General features: G+C 57.9%; 1 protein-coding gene across 2 annotated transcripts in view; it reads left to right on the plus strand.

Moving 5' to 3' along the window:
• Positions 1-14,333, plus strand: part of PLIN3 (perilipin 3) — a 17,352-nt gene extending 3,019 nt beyond the window's left edge. Inside the window, exons 3-8 of one of the 2 annotated variants that reach the window (XM_077780387.1) lie at positions 3,143-3,341; positions 3,493-3,575; positions 6,936-7,233; positions 9,474-9,673; positions 10,978-11,103; positions 13,393-14,333. In XM_077780387.1, coding sequence (XP_077636513.1) covers positions 3,143-3,341; positions 3,493-3,575; positions 6,936-7,233; positions 9,474-9,673; positions 10,978-11,103; positions 13,393-13,821 — 1,335 coding nt within the window. In that variant the 3' untranslated portion in view covers positions 13,822-14,333. The remainder of the gene's footprint in view (positions 1-3,142; positions 3,342-3,492; positions 3,576-6,935; positions 7,234-9,473; positions 9,674-10,977; positions 11,104-13,392) is intronic. The other variant, XM_077780456.1, reaches the window with a different exon arrangement.
• The last annotated feature ends 1,172 nt before the right edge of the window (positions 14,334-15,505 follow it).

A 15,505-nucleotide genomic window follows, 5' to 3' on the forward strand; every position in this document is an offset into this window, starting at 1 on the left:
CCCCAAATGCGGGGGTGGGGGGGGAGCAGGGCCACGCTCTGACGCTGCCCACCGGCCTGGCTTTGCCTGTTGTGGGCGCGCCGACTGCACAGAGTCCTACGGTCGAAACCCCTTCGTGGGCACCACGTTTCCGGGGGAATGTCCACGTTGTAGCGGGTCGTCTGTGCCTCAGTCCTTTCTTAAAGTCCTTTCTTAAGTTGGTTAAGCGTCCAGTGTCGGCTCAGGTCAGGATCTCACGGTCCGTGGGTTCGAGCCCCGTGTTGGGCTCTGTGCTGACAGCTCAGAGCCTGGAGCTGCTTCGGATTCTTGTCTTCCTCTCTCTCTGACCCTCCCCTGCTCGCGTGCGCGCGCTCTCTCTCTCTCTCAGAAATAAATAAAACATTTTTTAAAAATAAAAAAAAAAACCCTGAGGTAAAACAGCACGTAACTGCACAAATACCGCTTTGAAGTGTATGCGGTACAGCGGCATTAAGTACATTCGATACGTACATACGCCACCATCGAGTTCCGGNAAAAAACCCTGAGGTAAAACAGCACGTAACTGCACAAATACCACTTTGAAGTGTATGCGGTACAGCATTAAGTACATTCGATACGTACATACGCCACCATCGAGTTCCGGAAGCTTCTTCGTCCCCCCAGATGGAAACCCCTTCCCCAACCCCAGTGACCCCCCAGCCTCCCCCTCCCCCCCAGCCCCTGGCACCCACTAATCTGAGTTTACCTACTCTGGACATTTCATAGACTTGGGAACATAAATTCACTTTCATAAAAGTAGAACCTTTTATGGTCGGTACCCTGTGAGTGAAATCCTACAGGATTTGTCTTTTTGATTTCCTTTGTTTAAAAAAAAATTTTGTTTTGCAGGGGGGGGGCAGGCTCCACGCCGTGAGTACAGAGCGAGTCACGGGACTCGAATTCACAAACCGCAGATGCTGATCTGAGCCGAAACCAAGAGTCGGACGCTTAACCCACTGAGCCCCTCAGGCGCCCCCCTTCCTTTTTAACGCCCTCAGGATGAGGCGGGTCGCCGGCTCCGTGTTTACCCGTCCCCCACTCCCTTCACTGAATGACGCCGCTCTGAGCACGGTGTACAAATCTCTTTGAGACTGTTTTCAGCCCTTTGTCTGCGTGCACAGACGGGGCTGTGAGGGCTCTCGCCGTCCCTCCCCCTCCTCCGCGAAGTTCTCCAGAGCGGCCGTACTTTACGTCCCCACCAACAGCGCAGGACAGTTCCGATTCTTAATTCAGTTTTGAGAGACAGACCGAGCGTGAGCAGGGGAGGGGCAGGGAGAGAGGGAGACACAGAACACAGCTCCCCGCAGAGCCCGAAGCGGGGCTCGAACCCACAAAATCCACAAACCCGCGAAATCATGACCTGAGCTGAAGTCAGCCGACCAACCCACTGAGCCCCCTGGCGCCCCTGATTTTTTTTTTTTAAGTAAACTCTTCTCCCAACATCGAGCTCGAATTCACGACCCCGAAATCGAGAGTCACATGGTCCCCAGGAGCCAGCCAGGTGCCCTGAGACTGAACTTTTAAAAACAAACTTTATACCATACTTTTATTTTCTTTAAACATTTTTTTTAAATGTTTTTTTCATTTCTAGGAGAGAGAGAGAGCAAGACAGCGTGAGCAGGGGAGGGTCAGAGAGAGAGGGAGTCACAGACCGAAACAGGCTCCAGGCTCTGAGCTGGCAGTCAGCACAGAGCCCAACGCAGGGCTCGAACCCACGAACCGCGAGATCATGACCCAAGCGAAAGTCGGACGCCCAACCGACTAAGCCGCCCAGGCGCCCCAATACTTTTTTTTTCTTTAATCCACTCACCAAATGATGGACACGGGGGCTGTTTCCACCCACCTGGCCATCACGATGCGGTGAGCCTTCATGGACGAGTGTCCTGTGGTGTGTGTGTCTTGTCCCTTGGGTGGGGTCCTGAAAGCTGGGTTGCCCCGGAGATCGGTGACTAGGTCTGGACAATACCCTGAGGCAGCCGCTCCAACGGCTTTTGTGACCTTGGGTGACTTCCTCAACCCCTCCTTGCCTCAGTTAACCATGCCGTAAAATGGAACAACGCTCCCCACATCCTGGGACTGGTGGTTAGGTGCGTTCGCACACGAGTCCACGCAGTGCCCATGGGTCTTCCACCAGCGTCTTCACACGAGTGATCTTCGCAGCTCCCACCGAACAGGAACGACCCTCCGCCCGTGTTGTGGGTGCGGCACTGAGCCTCTGTCCCAACAACTTGCTTCTGCCCTTGCAGGGTGACAGCAGCCATAGTCAATATGCAAATGGACAGGGGCGTGGCTGTCAATAAAACTTTATTTACAAAACCAGCCAGCAATGGAATATTATCCACATAAATGAAGCACAGACACGTGCTCTCACATGGACGGACCTGGAGGACACTTTGCCAGTGACAGAAGGCAGTCACAGGACGACACGTCCAGCATGACCCCACTCACAGGGGTCCCTAGAGGAGTCTCGTCCACAGAGAGAGTAGATGCTGGGAATCAGGTGGGGCAGGGGCAGAGTCCCTGCCTCATGGGGACAGAGTCTCAGTCTGGGGAGAAGTTCTAGGGACGGATGGCTGGGGACAACTGCATGACAGCGTGAGTGTGCTTGACGCCACCGAGCTGTGAGCTTGGAAACTGTTAAGATGGGGGCACCTGGGTGGTTCAGTCGGTTGAGCGTCCGGCTTCGGCTCAGGTCACGATCTCCTGGTTTGTGGGTTCAAGCCCCATGTCCGACTCTATGCTGACAGCTTGGAGCCTGGAGCTGCTTCAGATTCTGTGTCTCCCTCGCTCTCTGCCCCTCCCCCACTTGCTGTCTGTCTCTCTCTCAAAAATAAAGAATAAAAAAAAAAGACAATCAGGTGCAGGGTGCCCCACGGCTGTAGTCCGCCGACCCCAGCTGCAGACCTCCTGTGCCTGGCGCAGAGCAGGGTGTCAAGTGCAGGTTCAAATGGATGGGAGAGGGGCTAAGATAAAGGCGACGCGGAGCGGAACCCCAAGCCCTGGCTTGTGCAACCACATGGGCACGAAGCGAGCGCGGGCTGGGCCGTCTCCCGGCCGGGAGGGACGGGGAACGTCAGGGCACCCGAGTGCCAGGCCCAGCCCCCTGACCTGTTCGCCCTTGCAGCCCAGCGTCGTGGGCCGCGTGGCCAGCATGCCCCTCATCAGCTCCACCTGCGACATGGTGTCAGCCGCCTACGCCTCCACCAAGGAGAGCCACCCCCACGTCAAGACCGTGTGCGACGCGGCTGAGAAGGGCGTGAAGACCCTCACGGCGGCCGCCGTCAGCGGGGCGCAGCCCATCCTCTCCAAGCTGGAGCCCCAGAGTAAGCGACACTGCTTGTCTGTTTGGGGGGGGGGGTGTCTTCCCTGCCCAGCCCTGCCCAGCACGGCAGGCCCCGCCTCCTCCCCCATCCCCCACCCCAGGCCGAGCCTGTGCCCTAACCATCGACTCCTGCCTCGCCCTGTGTCTTGCAGTCACATCAGCCAGCGAGTACGCCCACAGGGGGCTGGACAAGCTGGAGGAGAATCTGCCCATCCTGCAGCAGCACACGGAGAAGGTACCAGACTTCCGCCCACGGGGGCCCTGGGGCACCCGGTTTGTGGTCCCATCTCAGCTAGTATAGATGCCATGACCACTTCCTCCCCGCCCCCTCTTCGGTCTGTTCCCCTCACCCGGCAGCCTGGAGGAATGCTCTGAACCGCAGCCAGCACCATCCAAAGCCCCCCCCGCCCCGCACCTCTCACCCTGCCTGGGGCAAGGGCCAAGGCCGCCCCACGCAACACCAGCCTCTGTACTCCGTGTTCGGTAACGTCTGCCCGTGGTGGGCACCGGACACAGTGCTAGAAAGAGTGCTTCCCCTTGTGGAACTTTCATCCAGCGGAGAGCAGGGGCAGGGAAGCAAAGACCGTGAACCCATCAGTCGCAACCCTACCCCAGGACCTTTGCATGTGCGCTTCCTTCTTCATGAACCAGACTTTCAGGTCTTGTTCTAATCCCACCTCTTCAGAGGCCTTCCCTTCTCTAGAGGGTCCCTCTAGCCCAGCTCTGTCCAGAACCGTCTGACGTACCTGTTCGTTCTCTACACCGGCCGATGTGGAAACCACCAGCCGCGTGTGGCTCCCGGGCCCTTGGAACGTGGCTGACGTGACTGGGACACTCAATTACTCATTTAATTGGAAAGCGCTGCAGGTGGCCAGCAGCCAGCATCGTCCTGGCGCACCAGCACCGCTTGCCTCAGCTCTGAGTCACGCGCCGCACAATGAGCTCCTTTAAAGCCTCCAGTTCAGGGGTTCTAGTGTGTTCGCCCCGCGGAACCAGCGCCACCCATTTTAGAACCTTGCGTCACCCAGAGAGAAACCTCACATCCCTTAGCTGTTCCTCTCCTTCCTGCCGAACACCCCCCCCCCCGTCTCCCACAAGCCCCCTCCCGTCCGCCTGTGCTGGACGCGTCACGCACGTGGACTCACACCCGCGTGGCCTCCCGTGTCGGGTTCCCTCCCTGAGCGTCGTGTGTTCAGGGTCCGTCCGCTGGGCGGCGGGTGGGGGCGCCTCGCGCCTGCTCGCGGCCGAGGGACGTGCGCATGCGCGGTGGATGCACCTGGGGGACGTGCGCGTGCGCGGTGGATGCACCTGAGGGATGTGCGCGTGCGCGGTGGATGCACCTGAGGGATGTGCGCGGTGGACACGTTCGTCTGTGGACGTGCACGTGCGTGGTAGACACGTTGTGTTTATTCCTCCATCTATTCTGGAGTTTTAGGTTGTTCCCACTTGGCTATTATGTGGATATTTGTGTACGTTAGTTTTTTTTACAACATAAAATTTATTATCTTTAGCTCTAAGTGCACAGCGGCGTCAAGCACGCTCACGCTGTCGTGCAGCGCCCCCCCCCCCATCCATCTCCAGAACTTTCCATTTTTTCCAAACTGACAAACTGAGACTCTGTCCCCATGGAGCACGGACTCCCCGCCCCTGGCTCCCACCATCTACGCTGTCTCTGCGGACGGGACTCCTCTGGGGGCCCCCTGGGAGTGGGTCACACAGGACGTGACCTTCTGTGTCTGGCTTTTGGCTCTGCGCACGGTGTCCCCGGCGCCCGTCCACGTGGTGGCAGGTGGCGGGACGTCTCTCCTGGGCTGAACGATATTCCAGCGTGTGGAGGCACCAGTTTATTTTTTCATCCGTCAGTGGGCCGCTTCCACCTTTTGGCGATTGTGAATCGTGTGTCCACGTTGTGTTAGCTTGTACGTTGCCCGCCGTCTGAAGGGCATTTTGCCTGCTGCTCCGTCTCCCCAGGTGGGGAAAGGGCACAGACTGCTTGTTGCTGTCTGGTGCCCCTCACATAGCCTGGCACTTTTGCCGTGTGGGACCGACAGCCACTCTCAGGCCCACCTGTCCTGGGCTTCTCTTGGGACCACGTGGTCCCCGGAGGGGCAGCGGGGCGCCACTGCTCCCTTTGTGCTGCGCTCTGCCCTGAGGCCACCTGCCGCCACTGGAAGCTGTGCGCCGCCTCGCCGTGGAGCGCCGCCTGGCGGCCAGAGGCTGCTCTACACCAGGTTGGGCTGAGGAGGCCCCACCCCTTTACTCGGAACCCAGTGCAGCTCGGGAGGAGTTGAACCCGCGTGTCACGGGCAGAGGCCATTAGCGGGGAGGAGGGGGAGGCACTGAAGGTGGAAATTGCCCAGTTCACAGAAGAATGGGGAGCCACCTCCTTAGGGCTGCGCCCTGGTGTTCTCCTTCCGTCCTGCTGGTGCCACAGGAGGCCAACATTCCTTCTGTTTATAGAAAGGATGAGCTGAGGGTGACATTCTACAAGGTCATCCAACAGAGCACCTCCCAGCTCTTAGAGGCACAGCGGTGTCCAGACTCCAGGCCCTATGAGGTCATCCCCTAACACACACACCCCAGGAAGAGGTATCGTTCCCTGGTTCTGTGGGACGTGATGTTATCACAGCTGGAGTTTGAACTTGGACTGTCATGAGCTACGTGACCGTCACAGTGGACACCTGTCTCCACCCAAAAGAAACTAATTCCAGGGCACCTGGGTGACTAAGTTAAGTGTCGGACCTGGGCTCAGGTCATGATCTCACGGTTCGTGGGTTCGAGCCCCGCGTCGGGCTCTGTGATGACAGCTCGGAGCCTGGAGCTGCTTCGGATTCTGTGACTCCCTCTCTCTCTGACCCTCCCCTGCTCATCCTCTGTCTCAAGGACAGACATCCAAAAAACAAAAAAAACTAATTCCCATGGACCCGAAGAGGGCTAGTTGTTTGGCAGGATGCCACCTTAGAAGAGTATGAATGGGAGTGGTGGGTTGTTAACTTCCCAGAGAGCCCTGTGCGTAGAGATCTGCTTAAAGACTTAGATTCCAGGAGATTAACACGCACTGATCCATGAACGCCCACTGGGTGCCAGAGCTGCTTCTCCTCCTGGGATACATGAGCAGGGGAGGGTCAGAGAGAGAGGGAGACATAGAATCCAAAGCAGGTTCCAGGCTCCAAGCTGCTAGCACAGAGCCCAACACAGGGCTCGAACCCACGAACCGTGAGATCATGACCTGAGCCAAAGTCGGACGCTTAACCGACTGAGCCCCCCAGGCGCCCCCTTAATTACCTCTTTAAGTATCACATTCTGAGGTTGTTGGGATTAGGGTTCACACTGCGGCCCATAACACTGTGGATGAAGAAACGGAAGCATAGAGACGTGGAGTGAGTTACCGAAGGCCGCACAGCTAGGACATATCAAACCAGGGTTCAACCCAGGCTCCAGAGCTCGGGTCCTTCACTGCCAGAGTCAGTGTTTTGGGTTCACCCAGGAGCTGAACTCCTGCCTTTGACCCCCCTGGAGGTTGGGGCGCGGGGCTGGGGGGACCCAGGCAGAAAGAGAGGGGGGACAGAGGTGCTGACACCGGCCTGTGTCGTAGGTGCTGGCAGACACCAAGGAGCTCGTCTCGTCCAAGGTGTCGGGGGCCCGAGAAGCCGTGTCCAACACGGTGTCCAGCGCCAAGGACACAGTGGCCACCCGAGTGACGGAGGCAGTCGGCGTGACCCGGGGCGCCGTGCAGACTGGTGTGGACGCCACCAAGTCTGTGGTGGCCAGCGGCGTCCAGTCGGTCATGGGCTCCCGGGTGGGCCAGATGGTGCTGAGCGGGGTGGACACGATGCTGGGCAAGTCCGAGGAATGGATGGACAACCACCTGCCCATGACGGACGCTGAGCTGGGTGAGTGCAGCCCTCGGGCCTGGACCCCTCCCCCCCGGGGCTCCCCCTTCCTCGCAGCCACCTAGAGGCTGTCCCTCAGTGCCAACCCTGCCGCACCCTGGACCAGTGCAGCGGCTTCCACCCTGGCCCCCAACATCTGTTCTCTTTGAAGCCACCACCAGAGGCCCCTGAGAGCACCCCAGTCAGGTTCTGACCTCTGCCAACAGCCTTTTGGGGCTCCCACCTCCCTCGGGGTAAAAACCTAAGCCCTCTTCATAAAGCCTCCTTTGTGCCCATCCACGCTCCCCTCATTCATTCCACTCCAGCCGTGCTGACTCCTTGCTGATCCTTGAGCATGCTTCCACCCCAGGACCTTTGCACCAGCTATCCTCTCTACCGGAAACGTCCTTCCCCTAGACGTCAGGAAGGCTTGTTCCCTTCCACCTGCAGCTCTGTGCTCAAATGCCACCTTCCCAGTGAAGCCTCTAAAATTGCAGCCTCCCTCGTCCATACTGCGTCCTGAACCCTGCCCCCACCCCTCCTCACCGGGCTCTGGCCCTGGTGCTCATCATCGGTTCCACGAAGCAGAAGCTTCTGACTTGGTCTCACTGCTGTGCTTTGTCTGGAACGGGGGCTGGTGCTGGGCAGGCGTTCAAACCCATGGGTAAAATCACTCTCCTCTGTCGTCACCCCCCGCCGCCCCCCCAAGATGTTCCTTGAGCCCCTGCTGTGTGACACTCTTCCAAGTCCTGGGGGGACAGAATTCCGCTTTCCTGGAGCTCACAGTATAAAGTATAAGGAAATCAAGGTGGAAGGAGAGAAGTTGTGGGGGTGGACGGGGTAGATGTTTCCTTCGGAGGAGGTGAATGGAGGGAGGGAGCAGAGTGGCTGTCAGGGCAGAGAGAAGTGTAGAAAACAAAGTCCTGGGGTAGAGCCTGCCCGGTGTGTGTTTGAGAAACAGTGAGGGGAGAGAGGGAGCGGGGGAGGGGCCAGGGCAGGTCTGCAGGGCCTTTGGGGGCATGGGGGGGGGACTTGGGACTTTACCCTTTGGAGGTGGGAACCCTGGAGGGCTGGGTGTGGGCAGAAGAAGAGGAACCGACTTGGGTGCTCAGGAGCGCCCCCTGGTGGCTGCTGTGGGGAGGACCCATGGGGCTGCATGTCAATTAGACACCACGTGCCATCAGACTTTGGCCAGGGTTGGTTTGGTTTGTGTGAATAAGGAGCCAGACATTTGCAACCGCCGGAAAAAGCTGCAGACAGACCAGATCAGGGGCTCCCAGCGGAGGTGCCGTGGGCATTCTGGGCCAGGTCGTTCTCCGTGGGGGTGTCCGGGTCACTGTTGGGGGCAGGGGGGGCCGAACAGCATCCCTTACCCCATCCACTCAGTGCCAGAGGCACCCCCCCCAAGCACTGCAGCAGGCACAGGTGCCCACACCCCACGCAGTGTCCCCTGTGGGGCAGACTCACCTTCCCTGCTTCCCCTGTTCCAGAACATTCACGCACAGGGAATCATGTGGTTCCCCAGTGGGGTAGCACCTCTGTTGGCAATTGGGATTGCAAAATCCTTTTGCAGTCTGAGGATCCCTTCTTTCTCTGTTAGCTGGAAAACTCCCCCGGAGAAAGTGCCCTGTGGCCGTTTTCATCAGCCCAGGGCCCGCCTGTGGAGGGCACAGGGGTAACTGGTTTGAACGCGCAGGCTTGTGTGACATGTTCCGATCCTGTGCGTTTGCCGTATGGCCGTGTCACTCGTCCCTCTGCTGCAGAGCTGTTCAGATCTAATGGGCATGCACGCCACGCCCTGAACCTGTGAGAGGCTGGCCGTATAATCTGTGCTGGGTCCTCATACAGGCTTGGCCAGCTTTTTTCTGCAAAGGACCAGAGGGTGAATATTTCAGTCTCTCAGGGGCCAGGAGGCTGCAAAGTCCACCACTGCAGTTTGAAAGCAGCCATAGACGTAAACCAACGTGCCTGGTGGTGTTCACACGTGGTACAAGGCGGGAGGCCGGGAGGATGGCGCCCTAGGGCCGAGGTTTGCAGAGCCTCCTGAAGTCCAGTGCCTCCTAATCCTGCGAAGTGTGCTTCTCATCATACCCATTTTGCAGATGGGGAAAAGCAAGGCCGGGGGGGGGAGCTCCTCCGCTCCAAGGCTCCGCAGCATGTGAGCAGCACGTGCAAGCCCGAGGGCCGCTCGCCAAAGCCTGAGCCGGGCGCTCTGCTGGGTAGTGGGCTTCATGGTGCCTCTCCCGACTTCCTCCCTGCAGCCCGCCTCGCCACGTCCCTGGAGGGCTTCGACATCGCCTCGGTGCAGCAGCAGCGGCAGGAGCAGAGCTACTTCGTGCGCCTGGGCTCCCTGTCGGAGCGGCTGCGCCAGCGGGCCTACGCGCACTCGCTGGGCAAACTGCAGCAGACGCGGCAGCGGGCGCAGGAGGCCCTGACGCAGCTGGCGCAGGCGCTCAGCCTGGTGAGGCCCCCGCGGCGCCCCCCGAATCCCCCGGTCCCGCTCTGCGCTGCCCCCACCCTGCCCCCCGGGGCTGCGGACCTGGGGGCCGCAGGCGGGAGATGGGGGGTGAGATCCAGGTTCCTCCCGAGGCCGCGCCCTTGGCCGTCTTCCCTCCGCGTCCTCGCCGGCCCGGCGTCTAACCGCATACGGACCCCGCAACGACCCAGGTGCTCGGCTTACGCGGTTTGAGTCTTACAAACAGAAGCACAGCACCGCCACCACCAGCAAGAGGCGGAACATTTATTTCCGTCGCCCCAGAAAGGCCCCCACCCCCGACTTTGCGGTCACGTCCTGCCCCTCCCCCCCCTGGGGTTTTTTCTGTCTGTTCTCTACAAGCTAAATTCCTGTTGTTTTCTTCTCTTTGCTTAGCTGCCTGTACTAAGCGCCAGCTCCTCCCTCATTTTTTTTTTCTTTTTTGGAGAGAGAGCGAGTGGGGGGGGGGCAGAGAGAGAATCCCACGCAGGCTCTGCACCGTCAGCTCAGAGCCGTGAGCTGAGCTGAAATCAAGAGTGGACACTTAACCCACTGAGCCATCGGGGCACCCCTCCTCCTTCTTTTTCTTCTTTAACTTTTGATTGGGGTAAACTGCACCTTCTTTAACCATTTCCAAGCGCACAGCTCAGTGACATCAACACACCCACACTGTCTTGCAGCCGCCCCCACCATCCGTCTCCAGAACTTTCTATCTCCCCAAACCAAGACTCTGTCCCCATGAAACACCAACTCCCCACCCCCGGCTCCCACCATCTACTCTTTGTGTCTGTGGACGGGACGCCTCTAGGGACCTGCTGTGAGGGGGGTCACGCAGGACGTGTCCTCTGTGTCTGGCTTCTGTCACTGCGCACAGCGTCCTCCGGGCCCGTCCACGTGGGGGCAGGTGGCAGCACGTCCTTCCTTTTTAAGGCTGAATGATACTCCATTGAAGCAGTTTTTAAGGCTCTGCTTCTGTTCCTTTGGCCGAAGCCACGCTCGAGGCCGGGCCCGGTTACAAGGAGAAGCAGACGACACAGGAGGAGGTGCCGGGAATGTGCGGGCGCTCCCTCCCTTTGCAAGCAGCACGTGGTGCGTGCACCTGGCGCGGATGAGACCACAGGCGTGGGGAGGATCCCTCCCGCTTTCCTCCCCTTCACAGGCCATCCCATCCTGGATTAAAGGAGGACCTCGAGGGCCTCTCTCTGGACTCCGGCCTCTCCCAGGACGTGGGCCTTGCTCAGGCGCTGGAGGCAGCCTCTCACTCTCTCTCCTCCCTCGCTCTATTGCTCCAGATGGAAACCGTCAAGCATGGAGTTGATCAGAAGCTGGTGGAGGGTCAGGAGAAACTGCACCAGATGTGGCTCAGCTGGACCCAGAAGCAGCTCCAGGGCACGGAGGAGAACCCGGCCAAGCCAGAGGTACCAACGTGGGGTGCATGGGGGACGCTTCGGGCCCTGACTTCCTTCTTCACACTTCTGTCGGACGGGCCTACCTGCCTAGAATGCCTTCCCCAGCCTTTTCTCCCATTAACCGCCTTCTGGGCATAACAGCACCTCTTCCAGGAAGCCCGCTTTGATTTCCACCTTTAGGTGTGGGTGTCACTTCTGAACCGCAGGACACTTGAGAGTGAAGCCTGTCAACCTGCTGGACTCTAAGCCATGCCTGTGTGCCTTCTCCCCTATCCCAGCGCCAGCGAGCCCCGTATACTCCCCTGCCTGGCTCCCTGGTGACTGGCGACTTCACGTCCCTCCCAGCCATCCCAGGCATTGGCCTTCCCTGCTCTGCTCTGACCAGCACTGCCTGTACCTTCGCTTATGTCAGCTCTCCTTGAACCAGCTCCTTCCCTCATTCTCACGCCCCATCCTGAACGTCCCTCAGTCTCAGGCTGGCCTAGCGCTATAGCTTCTCAGCTTAACCTCTCTGGGCCTCAGTGTCCCCATCTGTAAATGGGACGTAGGGTTCTCCAGGGTTCTTCGGGCCATGTGGAGACAGTCCACGTGTCCACTGATGGATGAATGGATCAGCACAACATATCCACCATGCACGGGAATGTCCCCCGGCCGCGAGCAGGAGCGAGGTGCCCGCACCCCATCCCGAGGCCGGACCCTGAACACATGACGCTCAGGGAACCAGACACAGGAGGCCACGCGGGGTGTGAGTCCACGTGCGTGAAATGTCCAAAACAGGCTCATGCACAGACAGGAAGGGAGTTCGAGGTTGTCAGGCTTGGGGAGGGGGTCCAGACTGACTCCTTCATGCGGAGATTTCTTTGGTGGGTGTTGGAATGTTCTAGAGTTCGAGGCAGTGGGTGCACAACCTCGTGAATGTACTGAAAACCACAGAACTATACACTTAAAAGGGTATATTTTCTGGTCCGTGGGTTATAGATGTTTATAAAGAACACTGAATTGCTACGTGAGGCACACAGCGAGCCCTACAAGAGTGGTATTTATGAAGATCTCACCCTCTGTGTCTGCAGATGCAAAATTGTTATCATTCAGACCCAAACCACCTACATCCGCCTCCCTCTCCCTTCCCCCCACCGCTGACCACGGCAACCAGAGGATGCGGGTGTTGACTCTGGTCGGCACCTCCCTGCCAGGTTCAAGTCCAGAGCCCTCTGATGGCGGGTTGGGGGCAAAGTCCTGCCTCCCAGCTTGTTCTCACCCCCCTATGCTGGGGGTGGGGTGTTAAGGTCCCGATTCACACGTTTACACTTTAGTCTCCTCCACTGCTTACAGCTCCTGCCTGGAAAGTTCTTCCAGACCTCCTCTTAAAAAAAAAAAACCTTGAAAAACATCTTGATTTATTAAAGTTCTACTGAGATACAATTCGCATGTGACCCAGTGGTTTTTAGCCTATTCACAGGGCTGTGCAGACTTCACCAGGGTGCATTTACAACCTTCCTACTAACCCCGAGGGAGATCTTCTCCCCTTTCTAGCACACACTCCTTCTCCCCAGCACCCACGAGCCCCTTCCTGTCTGGAGGAGCCTGTTCTGGATGTTTCACACCCCGCGTGGCCTCTGTTGTCTGGTTCCCTCCCTGCGGGTCGTGTGTTTAGGGTCCCCGGCGCAGGGCGGCGGGTGTCGACGCTTCTCTCCTGCTGGAGCCGGAGTGACATCCTGTGTGAGTCATGTGTGGGTCGTGTTTGTTATTACAAGTTGATGGACTTCTGGAGTGTCTCCACTTCTCTGGGGTAGATACCTAGAAGTGGAATGAATCGCTGGTCATGTGGAAACTCTTAACATTAAAAAAAAATTTTTTTTAACGTTTATTTTGAGAGAGAAAGAGCGCGCGCGCGTGCGCATGAACAGGGGAGGGGCAGAGAAAGGGAGACACAGAATCCGAAGCAGCTCCAGGCTCTGAGCCGTCAGCACAGAGCCCTCCGCGGGGCTCGAACTCACTGACCGTGAGATCATGACCTGAGCTGAAGTCTGACGCTCAACCAACGGAGCCCCCCAGGCGCCTGGGAAACTAACATTTGCAGGATCCGGCAGACCGTTTTCCAAAGTGACTGTGCCTCTTTCTCATTTTGGGGTCCGTGTCACATGGCTGAGAACTCAAAAACAGTTGGCATCCCAAACCACCGTGCTGGGCGGGCTCTCCTCGGGAAAGGTTTTCCGGAAGGTCGGCGGGAGAACCCTCTCTTTCCCTCGGCTTTGGATCCCGAAGCACATGGCCCTGACCGTCCTGATCCCTTCCCAGCAGGTGGAGTCCCAGACGCTCGCCATGTGCCGTGACGTTGCACACCAGCTGCGGGACACCTGTGTCTCGCTGGGGTCCAGCGTCCAGGGGCTGCCGACCCACGTGAAGGACCAGGTGCAGCAGGCTCGCCACCAGGTGGAGGACCTCCAGGCCACCTTCTCCGGCATCCACTCCTTCCAGGACCTGTCCGGCGCCATCCTGACGCAGAGCCGAGAGCGGGTGGCCAAGGCCCGCGAGGCCCTTGACCACATGGTGGAGTACGTGGCCCAGAACGCGCCCATCATGTGGCTGGTCGGACCCTTTGCGCCCGGTGTCGTGGAGAAAGCTCCGGAAGTCATGGGGAACGCCCCGGAAGTCGTGGAGAACGCTCCGGAAGCTGTGGAGAACGCCCCGGAAGTTGTGGAGAACGCCCCGGAAGAGAAGAAATAGGACCACCAGAAGGGGCCTCAAGGGACTTAGTCTCTCCCTGAGGGGTCAGCACGAGCACTGCACCCCTCGCCCCGTCACCCCTCTCCCCTTTGCCCCGCTTGGAACGTGTGTTACTTCCTTTCCTCCCAGCGTATCTCAGCTACCACCTCGGGGAGCCCCCTCCGCGAGCTCGGAGGACGCACGTTCTGAGCCTTCCATCAGTCATTAGGGGAAGGTTTCCAGAAACAAATTTTTTCTAGAAGGTCCTCAACTTCCCCCGCCCCATTTTTTTTTTTTTCCTTAGAAACAAAGGGTAGGTTCCTTAGATCCCGTCTGTCCTGTTCAAGGCCCCTGGATATCTGCCTTTGGCTAACGGACTTGGACTTTGGCCTGCGAAGTGGCCCTTCTGGGGTCTGGGGTGGAGGCAGAACTGAGACCCATTCTAGAGCAGACGGGGGCCGGGGTCGGCCTGGCCAATCGTGGGTGCGTGGAGTTTCACTGTTGCCTTAATAAATTTTACCTGCAGCTAAGTACAGGCTGTGTGCGCACGCGCGTGTGTGTTCCCCGGAGCTGAGCGACGCGGGGTGTCCCTGTGGCCGCCTCGGCGCGTTTCCCTGCTCTGCTTGCACGGATGTGACCAGGACAGGGCCAGGTCCGCGGTGGGGCTGACAGTTCTCGCCCACCACCTGGGACAGGAGAAGAGCAGGGTGGGAGGGTCCTTTACCTCCCCGCCCCCAATGCCATGCGGTGTTGGACACTTAAGTGACCGAGCCACTCAGGCGCCACTAAAACCTGTTTGTTTTTTTTTAAGAGGAGATCTGAACACTTCTCATTAGAAAAATAACTAGTAATGGCAGACATTAACTTCTTGTGCTCATTTTGCAATATATACACATACCAAATCAGTATGTTATATACCTAACAGGTACTGTGCTCTCTGTCAACTGTATCTCAATTTTTAAGGAAGATTAAACATTTGGGGGCAATATAAGAGAAAGAACATGCAATAACATTCAAAATTAGATACAACAGAAACCCTGTCTCTCACACTTAATATTTCCTCTACTCAAATCACCATACAAAATGATTTAGACTAAAAGTGCAAATTTTCACATTCCCCCCCAAAAGCGCCGTGTGTTTGCTTGTGTGTCGGCTTGGCCTGTGAGCTAAGAACAGTTTACCTTTTTCTTTAATTACTTAAGTAAGCTCTACCCCCAACATGGGGCTCGAACCCATGACCCTGAGAGTCATAGGCTCCATCCACTGAGCCAGCCAGGCACCCCAGCGTAGTTTCCGTTTTTAAAAAAAATTTTAATGTTTATTTTATTTTTGAGAGACAGAGCCTGAGCAGGGAAAGGGCAGAGAGAGGAGACACAGAATCCGAAGCAGGCTCCAGGCTCTGAGCTGTCAGCACAGAGCCCGATGTGGGGCTCGAACCCATGAACCGTGAGACCGTGACCTGAGCTGAAGTCGGATGCTTAACCGACTGAGCCACCCAGGCGCCCTGTAGTTTCCATTTTTAAAGCAAACAAAAATATGCAACAGAGACCGCCTGCGGCCCACAAAACCTGAAATAGTCACTCTCTGACCCTTTACAGGGAAGGTTGCCATGCCGGGCCTGACACCTTCCTGTTGTCTTACTGCTTAGAAGCACTTCTCTGTACTTAAGAGCTGCGGTGTGTTTCGCCGCAGTAACTGCACATCA

Source organism: Crocuta crocuta, unplaced genomic scaffold (genome assembly GCF_008692635.1).
Source record: "Crocuta crocuta isolate KB4526 unplaced genomic scaffold, BGI_CrCroc_1.0 scaffold110, whole genome shotgun sequence".
NCBI classification, from domain to species: Eukaryota; Metazoa; Chordata; class Mammalia; order Carnivora; family Hyaenidae; genus Crocuta; species Crocuta crocuta.